General features: G+C 41.2%; 1 protein-coding gene across 1 annotated transcript in view; it reads right to left on the bottom strand.

Annotated features, from left to right (window-relative positions):
• LOC106069544 (uncharacterized) overlaps positions 1-12,543 on the bottom strand; it is a 104,066-nt gene that overhangs the window by 12,654 nt on the left and 78,869 nt on the right. Inside the window, exon 2 of the mRNA XM_056012304.1 lies at positions 1,172-1,334. Coding sequence (XP_055868279.1) covers positions 1,172-1,334 — 163 coding nt within the window. The remainder of the gene's footprint in view (positions 1-1,171; positions 1,335-12,543) is intronic.

The following is a 12,543-nucleotide window of genomic DNA, read 5'->3' as shown; positions in this document are numbered from 1 at the left end:
CTGAACTGTATACAGGATAGTAGAGGACACTGAACTGTATACAGGATAGTAGAGGACACTGAACTTTATACAGGATAGTAGAGGACACTGAAATGTATACAGGATAGTAGAGGACACTGAACTTTATACAGGATAGTAGAGGACACTGAACTGTATACAGGATAACAAAGAACACTTTTCACTTAACTTTACGAATACAGGATAACAGAACACTTGAATATATGATAACAAAGAACACTTAAAGAACACAGGACAGCAAAGAACACTTCACTTAAAGGACACAGAACAGCAAAGAACACTTTAAATAAAGAATACAGGATAGCAAAGAACACTGGCTGCCTGGTCGTGCGGTTTGCGCGTGGACTCTCGGATTTATCGATGGGCCCGGGTTCAAAACCAGCGCACTCCCATCTCATGTCGTCATGCGGGAGGTTTGGACTAGGAAGTAAACTATCTTTAACTCTGAAGGAACATCCGAAATATGTAAAACAGTTTACAAACAAAACAAACATTTTAATTTACAAAAAGAATACAGGATAGCAAAGAACACTTATTTGTATTAAAATTAAAATAGAAATCACTATTTCCTCGAAATTTTGATTTCTCATCAGACTGAAATTTAAAAAAAGTAAAGTTCCCCATTCAGACCTTGTGGTCTATAGGGCAGATGATGTAAAGGTCATCTGTTTCTGTGGCCTACGGTTTACGAGGGTGTCATGTGGCCAGCACAACGACCTAACGCCTTTAACTAGTGTCAGGTACCCATTAGAGCTGGGTGGAATCGATGGCGCCCATAGATCCCGAAATTAAAAATCCAAGTCTTCACAAGGATTTGAACCTCCGGTTCGGAACTCAAGCGCTTTACCGATCAGCCACCGCGCCTCTGTTAGACTGAAATACAGAGGAACTATTTGAAGGATATTTTACATATTTGAAAAAAAAACTATTATTATGCATAATTTTTGTTTATCGAATGACTTATGCATGATCAAGAAAGCAATAAATTCTGTATATAGTGGACCTAGAAAACGAATTAAGAACTGTGTTACGTTTGTCTTATCGTTCAAATTTATTTATTTATTTTATTTTATTTTATTTAATTTATCTGCTTTTGGTATTTACGATCAAAACAACAACAAAGAGACCACTTCGACTGGACTCCAACACTCACCTTTGCATATAAAACTTGGATCACCTGCCTGGGTCGTGACGTTAGGACGAAAAAACGGACATCTCTCCTCCACGCTTTCACAAAACTGAGAACACGGAGGCCATCGCTGATTGGCCTGGAAGTAGTGGAGTTGAGTAGAACACAGCCAGTCCTTGTACGCATTCTGAAAGAAGATAAGAGAAACCTAAAGAATAGTGCAAAACCAGATCCGGATATAAGAAACTGGAGCAGAACCGGCCTTAGGTAAGTGGAGACCCAGGGCAGTATTTTTGTGGAGGCACCGGGCAGTATTTTTTGTGTGGTGGATCTTACCATCCCTTGATGATGTTAATGAAGATCTTTATTACTGTAAGACTTAATAATATTCCAATGATAAGCATTTAGATATAGACGTAGAAGACATTGCGCAAAATGTTCCTGAACATTATTTTACTTAACTCCTAAATCAATAATGTCTTACATTCGGAAATTCCCGAACGCGATAGTCCTTTCAAGACAGATGTTGGGTGTAGACCTAGACCCAGTTCTGTAGCCAAGTTTGAATTTATTTCCTTTTTAATTTGAAAAAAGTATAACGGTCAAAATAGAGTTTTTCCAGTGTGGCCAACGAGCTAGTAATTATTTGCTCAGCGATATACATCAACTGTTTCTAGGAAAATCGTTAGAGCGTTTTTTTGAGAACCGTGTTCAGGTTCCACCCTCCATGAAGTTATGACTTGAATAGAGATATTGTGATAAAACACATTAAAAAACACAAAGATAAAAGAACGTTCACTGTTTTATATATCTGGACAAAGTCAAAGAAGTAATTTTTCACTTATCCAAGTGGCATTAGAGCATGGCTCTTTAAAAAAAAAAAGGGGTTTTAATAGTGCAACTTTCATGCTTATAGCATGCTCAGGGCGCGACGGTTCAATCTCTTGTATGCAACAGTGAGGAGTAGGTAGTCAAACGGTTTTAGCCTCCAACACCTGAATTAGCCAGGAAAAAACAAAGATCAAGAAAAAACCTCAAAAATCATAATGAACAATGACATTGAAAATTGTAGGAAGTAAATATTTTTGTTGTATTTTGTCTATTAATGTCCAAATATCTTCTTTAACTTTCGCTTTTCAGGTTCTTCGTTTTTTTTTTTCTTGAGGTCACATACTATCGCCAACACATTGCTTCATATAGCTTTCTCTTCTTTTGTTTTTAAACACGTAAAGGGCATCTGAACCATTCAATAGCGGATCACTGTGATTAGATTTGAGGGTGATTTTCTCCCATTAGATATGTTCATTATTTAAATTTAAAATGCCATAACGCGCATAACTAACACCTAGAGAGACATCACTACACAGTGGCTAATGCCGAGGGCTTGGGTTGCATTGTCTCAACTCCCGCGTAATGACCGCGGCACATTGACGTCCATAAGTCTCAGGCCGTTTATCGCATGATCCAAGCCTGTTGACCTGTCACATCCTTTGTTGATCCCAGGATGCCGGGGTCCAGGAAACAACCGGAAGCTATTGATCATCAGAAGTGTACACTTAAAACAAATAATATTATTCCCTGAGTAACACTGACTGAAGAGTTGGCGCATGCGCAAGACAACGGCAGGCAATAGAAGTAGAAGAATGATTAAAGCAAGCAAATATTTTATTATTTGTAGTAACGAGTTAAGGAAATGGAGAGAGCTTACTGCATTAAGTACACAAGTGTACTTGTTAACTGTTTAGCCTAAAAGGACTTGAGAACAGGTTTTTAAATGTCTAACGTGCGTATAAGCCATTTTAAATGTTCTGATGATTTAACTTGCAAAGAAGATACTATAATGAGTACTATGCACTTTGGGGTCTTTACACCGCCCCCCCCCCCAACCAATTTTTTTCTCTTCTCTTTTAAATAAAATAGATTTTATTTTTAGGCTTAATATATTACACTCCTAGAGGCGGACCACGAATAGCATGGATTGATGTAAAATGTGTTTTCTAATATTCTTCTTTCTTTTTTTTTAAATGAAGTATTTTTTAAATGTGTAAGTTAAAAACCAGCAAGCATTGCGCAGCGTGTAGCACATCAAATATAAGACGACTTCTCACGTCATATAGCACTACGTATGACATAAAATATAGCACAGCACATAACAGCACATAGCGCGAGACGCAGCACAATGTTAAGCAGGGCACATATAACAACACTGAATCGCACAGCGTTTGACAGGCAGATAGCAGGGAAATAACAGAACAGCACTTAGAACTGGGCAATAGCACTGAAAATAAAACACGTCATAGCACGTAGAATTGGGCAATTGCACTGAAAATAGCACATAATCACACCAAGTAAAACTGGGCGATAAATCTGAAAATAGAATATGTCAGAGCACGTAGAACTGGGCAATAGCACTAACAACAGCACATAATCACAGCACGTAGAACTGGGCAATTGCACTGACAACAGCACATAATCACAGCACGTAGAACTGGGCAATTGCACTGACAACAGCACATAATCACAGCACGTAGAACTGGGCAATAGCACTGACAACAGCACATAATCACAGCACGTAGAACTGGGCAATAGCACTGACAACAGCACATAATCACAGCACGTAGAACTGGGCAATTGCACTGACAACAGCACATAATCACAGCACGTAGAACTGGGCAATTGCACTGACAACAGCACATAATTACAGCACGTAGAACTGGGCAATTGCACTGACAACAGCACATAATCACAGCACGTAGAACTGGGCAATTGCACTGACAACAGCACATAATCACAGCACGTAGAACTGGGCAATTGCACTGACAACAGCACATAATCACAGCACGTAGAACTGGGCAATTGCACTGACAACAGCACATAATCACAGCACGTAGAACTGGGCAATTGCACTGACAACAGCACATAATCACAGCACGTAGAACTGGGCAATTGCACTGACAACAGCACATAATCACAGCACGTAGAACTGGGCAATAGCACTGACAACAGCACATAACCACAGCACGTAGAACTGGGCAATAGCACTGACAACAGCACATAATCATAGCACGTAGAACTGGGCAATAGCACTGACAACAGCACATAATCACAGCACGTAGAACTGGGCAATTGCACTGACAACAGCACATAATCACAGCACGTAGAACTGGACAATTACACTGAAAAATTGCACACGTCACAGCACGTAGAACTTAGCAATAACAAAGAAAATAAAATAGAACATCTCGCAGAACGTAAACATTGTCATAGCTTTACACGTAGCACTGGCTGGGCATAGTACACATAGCACTAGACTTAGCACAACACCTAGCACTTATGAAAAGTTCGTTTTTCTTTAGTTTATAAAGTAAATTTCCCATTGCGATATATAGGGCAGATGATGTAAATGTCATCTGTTTCTATGGCCTATGGCTTTTAACGAGGGTGTCATGTGGACAGCACAACGACTAACCGCCTTTACTTTTACCCAACTAATGTCAGGTATCAATTAGAGCTGGGTGAATTCAGACAATTCAGAGGCGCCCAAAGATCCCGAAAAAAAAAATCCCAGTCTTCACAAGGACCACGGTTTGGAAGCCAAGCGCTTTACCGCTCAGCCAGCGCGCCTCCATCTTGTAGTTATGCTACACACAAATAAATACATTGTGTCTACACTCTTTAAAAACACCTCCCCACTCGGATTTTCTCTCTTCTTCATATTGAAATGAACTTGTATATCAGAGAATGACAGATACTAGATATAGAGCAGAACAATCTATCCTCCATCACCACAAAGAAAACAGTATAAACTACAGATGTTACTATATATCAACATGTTTATATCCAACAATAACTGTCCTTAATTACGTCATTAGCTATTGTACTCCTCAACTCCATCTCCTGTGTTAGTCCATGTTTTTTGTCTTTTACGATATTAATCTTTGTGTTAACTCCATGCCACTTGGGTTCTCCCCTCTTACACACACACACACACACAAACACATACACACACACAAAAGGCTCACACACACACACACAATACACACACACACAAAATATGTGGCACTTTGAACTTGGTCAAATAGATTTGATTCTTTGGCTATTGATTGATTCCTAGTGCAATGCAAACATTGGCGCGATTTACAAAAGAATAGAGAGAAGAAAAGAATAGAGAAAAGAAAAGAATAGAGAAAAGAAAAGAATAGAGAAAGAGAAAGAATAAAACGAAAGGAGAAGACGCATAATAAAGAGAGAAATGAAAGAAAAACGAAAGTAGCCTGGTCCTAAGTGATACCAACTGCGAAGGGGATTGCTATCTGATGTACCATGCGCACATTTATAGACAGACAGAGACTAACAGACAGACAGACAGACAGACAGACAGATGATACTACTGTTATAACTATGTGACACACACACAACACCGGCCAGCCGCGAAGAATGACGAAGGGCGACGCGGTGACGCTTCAGGAAAGATTATGTGCAGTACTCACGCCAGTCAAGACGGATATGGTCATGTGACCATCAAAACAAAAAAAGCGATTTCCCATCGGTTTCGAGAAGGGCTTCGAAGACCCTATATAAAGACCGAAAGTGATAAATAGGGTTAGGATTCAGAGTCTAGACTCAGTCCGATACAGTGAGTCAGGTTGGAGGTCGGTCTGGACCAGTTGGATACATTAGTAGATCTAGTCCAGGGCGAGGCGAAGCGTGACCTCTATGTCGAAGGCGCAGGGCGAAGAGGCCAGTACAGTTTGATACAGCGGTACAGAGTTAATACGTCTGTACGGTTATCAACGGTGAGGCATTCGTACAGTCAGCGTTATATTTTGTCTATGACTCTATTGTACAGTTTGGGCTGTGAATTTATTAAACATTAAAGAGCTACGTTATTTCGGGCCTTGAGTGGTCAAGTTCTTTGCATTGTTTGCAGAGAGCCAGGAAACTGAGTTAGTCTTAACTATACGTTCAACTAGGCCATTAACACGATATTTTAATAAAAAAAATACGGCTTTATATAGCGCTACTTTCATGCAAGTAGCATGCTCAGAGCGCTTTGGTCCAATCTCATTTGTGGACCAGTGAGTGGGAGGGGAGAGGAGGTATCTGGGAGAAGCTTTTTCCGTGCTGCTTTTAGGCTCTCGGTAAACACAGCTCTGCTCGAGTTGGGTGTCGAACCTCGAGACCCCTTCATAGGTAGCCATGCCAAGCCAAGCCAAGTTCAAGCGTACTTAACCACTCAACCAATCTTTGTATATAGTCTGTCAGACAATTACACATTTCACATAAATATGTATAACTTTATGTATCTATTTTAGATTATAAAAATATGTATAAAGAGAAATAGTCATTTAGCGAATCTCAAAATACCAAACAAAAGAAGTCTTGATTCAAGCTGACAAATCCAAGGCGTTAAAAAAAATTCAGGACACTAATATGCTCCAAAGAGCTGGCCTGCAAAACATCCACACAAACCCAATCCAGTCTCAATTGCAATCGGCATACCACGTCTGCAGAATAGAAGACTCCGCATCCCAAATGGACTTCCTTAAGGTCAATTGAAGGAAGGAAAGCGATCACAAGGTGGACAAAGAAAACGCTTCAGGGACACCGTCATAGCGTCTCAGAAAGCTTTCAGTATTGACCTTAACACTTGGAAGATGGAAGCACATGATAAAGCATCAGGTTATCGCGCTCTGAAAACTAGCGCACAAATTGCTGAGGACAAGAGAACAGCGCTGGCAGAAGAGAAAAAAATCAAGGCAACTGAAACAAGCTTCAGTTGGAATAACCTGCCCACTATACAGCCGGGCATTCCCGGCTCCCATGGGTCTCACAAAGGAGGCACAAAACCGCAGTGCAAACCCTTAGCCCTTTCGGAGGCGAAAGTGGTCATCGAACTATGATGGACGAACTATATATATATATATGTTCATTGTTTGTCAGACCTATATGAAACCCAATAGGTATTCCCAAGAGGTTCGGTTCTTTACAAAAGCATCTTCAACTTGCAATCAACAAAGATTAATGTCCAAGACTGTAGTCAAAATGTGAACAACAAATTTTCCAACTGTAGCTGAGCCCAAATACAGGATTCAGTGGCATCTTACGGTTGACTTTGATTGGCTACAGTTAAGCTAATTAATGTAAGCAGAAGGGGGAGCCCTTGGACACTATCTAGATGGAAGTGATGTGCTTTGAATTAAAATGTAATACATAAGAAGATTTTTAAGTAATTTGAATTGAAAGAAGAAAATAATTTGTAAACAAGTTATATTCCATGTATCATTAAAAAAGAAATGATAAGAAAGTACTCAAATAGAACTAGTGTTAGTCATAAATTTGATTTCCTTCACATGCATATTTTTAGACAAATGTTGTTTTCTTTACTACATGCTTTATAGGAGTTTTTGTTTCGGGATGAGCGCAATGACAACAGCCCTAATCTGAAACCTTCGGCTTGATTGCCGCGCGTATTGATCCGAAGTTTGTTATATTAATGGTCCGCTCCGGGCTGTTGATATTAGTGGATGCATTCATTATTATGTATACTGCTGAGGGCCAAGTCTGACCCCGCGGTTAAGGGAATGGGAACATCGTCTCTCATTTTGCTGTCCAAAACCTTTTCTAAAGAGCCTAGATTTATTCACTATTTCCTCGACCGAATCCATTACTTAGATAAAAGAAAATGAATATGATTCCCCCGCCCCCCCCTCTCTTTTGGATTTTTTAAGCGGAAGATAATTTTCCCACAAGGATGTGATAAAAGTGTACTCTCTGCTTTTTGTTTTCTTTACATCGACCTTAGATGACCTTTAGTGTGTGTTCATTATTTTACTCGAGGTCCTCTTTTGACCTATTTCTATAACCCTCGTTATTAGATAATTAAAACATGACCTTTTCATTATTAGTACATTAGGTCTGTTCAGTGGCGTGCGAGAGATATAGGCGGAAAAAGGAGAGGGGGGGTGTATGCGGGGTTGACCTGTATCTCGATTCATTCTTTCAGCATTCACTAGCACAACACTAATTGGAAAAGGGGAGGGGATGGGGGTGGGAGGCAAAGCGAGACCAATCGTCATACAGACCTGTGTCATGGCAACGAGCAGCAGGTCTCCACTGCCCACGATTTGCGCCGTTGCAGGTCAGCGTTTAGGCCTTCTATAACGATTGGTTTCGGACAAAGCCAGTGCTGTGTAGGGTAGTGAGCAGGGAGGGGTGCCCAATGACCAGTGCTGTGTAGGGTAGTGAGCAGGTAGGGGTGCCCAATGACCAGTGCTGTGTAGGGTAGTGAGCAGGGAGGGGTGCCCAATGACCAGTGCTGTAGGGTAGTGAGCAGGGAGGGGTGCCCAATGACCAGTGCTGTAGGGTAGTGAGCAGGGAGGGGTGCCCAATGACCAGTGCTGTAGGGTAGTGAGCAGGGAGGGGTGCCCAATGACCAGTGCTGTAGGGTAGTGAGCAGGGAGGGGTGCCCAATGACCAGTGCTGTAGGGTAGTGAGCAGGGAGGGGTGCCCAATGACCAGTGCTGTAGGGTAGTGAGCAGGGAGGGGTGCCCAATGACCAGTGCTGTAGGGTAGTGAGCAGGGAGGGGTGCCCAATGACCAGTGCTGTAGGGTAGTGAGCAGGGAGGGGTGCCCAATGACCAGTGCTGTAGGGTATTGAGCAGGGAGGGGTGCCCAATGACCAGTGCTGTGTAGGGTAGTGAGCAGGGAGGGGTGCCCAATGACCAGTGCTGTGTAGGGTAGTGAGCAGGGAGGGGTGCCCAACGACCAGTGTCATTCGAAAGCCCCATGTTATGCTTACTGTGGACGTGAGATGCCTACTGTGGGCGTGCCATGCCTACTGTGGACGTGCTATGCCTACTGTGGACGTGTTATGCCTACTGAGGACGTGAGATGCCTACTGTGGACGTGTTATGCCTACTGAGGACGTGCTATGCCTACTGTGGACGTGTTATGCCTACTGAGGACGTGATATGTCTACTGTGGACGTGATATGCCTACTGTGGACGTGTTATGCCTACTGAGGACGTGAGATGCGTACTATGGACGTGAGATGCCTACTATGGACATGTTATGCCTACTGAGGACGTGAGATGCCTACTGTGGACGTGTTATGCCTACTGAGGACGTGAGATGCCTACTGTGGACGTGTTATGTCTACTGAGGACGTGAGATGCCTACTGTGGACGTGCTATGGCTACTGTGGACGTGCTATGCCTACTGTGGACGTGTTATATCTACTGAGGACGTGAGATGCCTACTGTGGACGTGTTATGCCTACTGAGGACGTGAGATGCCTACTTTGGACGTATTATGTCTACTGCAAACGTGCTATGCCTACTGTGGACGTGTTATGCCTACTGAGGACGTGAGATGCCTACTATGGACGTGCTATGCCTACTGTGGACGTGCTATGCCTACTGTGGACGTGTTATATCTACTGAGGACGTGAGATGCCTACTGTGGACGTGTTATGCCTATTGAGGACGTGAGATGCCTACAATGGACGTGTTATGTCTACTGCAGACGTGCTATGCCTACTGTGGACGTGTTAAATGCAGTGGAAGGTCCCGGAAAAAAACGAATTTTATTGTAAGAGCATTCAGGTACCGAATGCTCAACGAAGTCACTGTAATTTCATCCTCACGTAGACTATCACTGAAAAGTTCCTAAAACTATTTTTGTGAAAGCTTCTGAATGTAAGTATGTAGTATATACCAAAAAAGAGGAGGAACCAATGCCAATGCTATGCCCTATGAACCACATCTATTATTTATTTTAAGTACTTATGTACCATATCAATGTAGTATATCAATTCATTTGTTTGACTCTTCCTTCTCACTATTCATCAATGTTACGGATTAACTCGGGTTCAGTGCATTATTTTAACTCACTAATGTTACAGATAAATGAACTCAGTGTACCGAATGTCTGTGAGTGTGTGTGTGTGTACAGTTTTCTGATGAAACAATGATTAAAATTATGACACAAATTTTGTTTGTAAATTCTGGTGTAACCAAATTGATACGCCTCCAACGGTGTAGTTGGACTAACATTTCATGTGTGGGACGTCATTGGAACTCACTGATTGGTTACCGATGAGAATGAAGAATAAAAAAAAAATATAGAAGATATTTTTAAACAAAAAGAAACGCTACAAAGTTGCCTGTTTATACAAAAAAACGCACACCTCAAACACCTTCTCGGTAAACTCTCTTATCTAGTAGATTACACATTTACACAGCCATTCAGAAAAGCATGTTTTGTTTTATTTGTAGATTTATAAATACAGATTCTGATCGGCGCCATTGGTCATGGGCAAAAGCACGTGAGATGACTCACGCAGGAATGCGAACGCATAACCTACTGCGGGTCGTCAGATTTCCATACAAGGGTGAGTGATTGCCGTGTAATTACGCGTGTTGGTAAGTCATACAAATGAGCAATTAGTCGCCAGGGATTCTCAATTTAAGCTGGACAACAACATCGACAAAAAAAGTAAGTAAAAGTAAAATTAAATGTGAGAAATAGAGATAGGGATAGAACTCAATATAACTATGGATATCAGCGTTTATATTGGCTAATTTATATTCCTTTTTATAGCATCACTAGCATTATACACCGGATACGCTCGTTAATTTGCTCCATGGCTATATATTGGTTATTAGGGCGGAAACCTCTACTCCTTTTTTTTAACTTCAAATATACGGTCCGCACTATAACGGCCCCCTAACAAACTTTTACTCCAGTGAATTATTGCATCACTTACATTGAATACGTCCCGGTCTCTTTCTTTCTCTCTCTCTGGAACCCCCCCCCCCATCCTTTTTTTTTTATTTTACTATGCGCATCGTAGACTTTTGACTTGAACAGGGATCACACGCTTATATATCCCCCCCCCCCCACACACACACACAGGCACACATGTCTTTGGCTTGTGAATTCTAGTATCACTTTTATCTATCCACTCCCCCCCCCCCAACCCTTATGCCTTCCCGCCCACAACAAGCTAGCCACACGTCCAATATCTGACTTTTCTTCGGCTTATCAATTCAATATCGAAATATTTCATGTACTCCATATTGCTTTTCGACCGGCACCCCACCCACCCCCACCTCCGCTTTTACACTTCTCGGCCCTTTTTTTTCCCCATTACAATGACAACTCCAAACTATTTTTTTTTTAAAAAGCATCCTTCAATCTGTGGACCGGTCCCCACACGATTTTCAGCTTTTGAATCCTAGTTAAAGCACTTTAGGTTAGTTTAACCTTTTTTTTTTCTTGTACTCTTTAATCTTAAGGCAAGCAATGTATGGTAATAGACATCGGGTTCCAAATGATTGTTATTCTTATTTACTTTTTATTCATTTTTTAAAAGGTATTAGCTACTAACGGATGTAACAGTTACGATATTTATTATAGACAGACAGACAGACAGACAGACAGACAGACAGACAGACAGACAGATAGATAGATAGATAGATAGATAGATAGATAGACAGACAGACAGACAGACAGACAGATAGACAGATAGATAGATAGATAGATAGATAGATATATAGATAGATAGATAGATAGATAGATAGATAGATAGAGATGTTTGACTAATTTATCAGTATTTCTACCACTGAGCTTTTGGTTTTTATTTATTTTATTTTATTTATTTATTTATTTTGCCTAATTATTTCTTAGCATACATTGAGAACATGTTGTACTTTTGCGTGTCTAATCACGATCAGCAGTAGCCGGTGCCTTTGCCCGCACCGCATCGTTAGTAGAGAGTCCTTATTAAGGCTCACCAGCGACCTTGACATTTACACACAGAAACGAATACGAAACCTTGCACTATAACCATAGACTAGTTACATTCAACTAGCCATTTTTTTTTTTCCATAATCCAAACACATACAAATTTACCACCTCTCTCATTCTCTCAATTGTCTTACTTTCTTACTCTTTGTTTCATTTTTCTTTTCCCCTCTATTCTCTCTCTCAATTTCTCTTTCTTTGAATGTATCCCCCCCCCCCCTCATTCAATTTCAGAGTGTTGTAAAAAAAAAACAACCTAGAATTGTAAACACTGAGATAAGAAGGAATGAGGCCATGGTTAGGGCACGTCGTGGTTATTGTGGGGGTGGGGAAGGGTACAAAACTGAAAGGAGGAGGGGTGGGTATACAGTAACTGTCAGGCGGAAGTAAGTAAGAAAGAAAGACGGGGCGGGAAAAAAAAGCTAAAAGCTAGGTTCTCCTGATGGGGGGTGATACGATGCACGCTAAAGAGGGTTAGATCGATTTCCCTCTCTTGTACACTTCTTAGTGGAAGTTTTCTTACATAAGAACGATTACTGTGGTATCGATACTTCTCTTATAGCGGTCCAGGAAATGGTCAGCTGGTA

This window comes from Biomphalaria glabrata, chromosome 15, assembly GCF_947242115.1.
Source record: "Biomphalaria glabrata chromosome 15, xgBioGlab47.1, whole genome shotgun sequence".
Taxonomy (NCBI): Eukaryota; Metazoa; Mollusca; class Gastropoda; family Planorbidae; genus Biomphalaria; species Biomphalaria glabrata.
The sequence above is the reverse complement of the archived record's forward strand: the minus strand, read 5'-3'. Positions and strand labels throughout refer to the sequence as shown.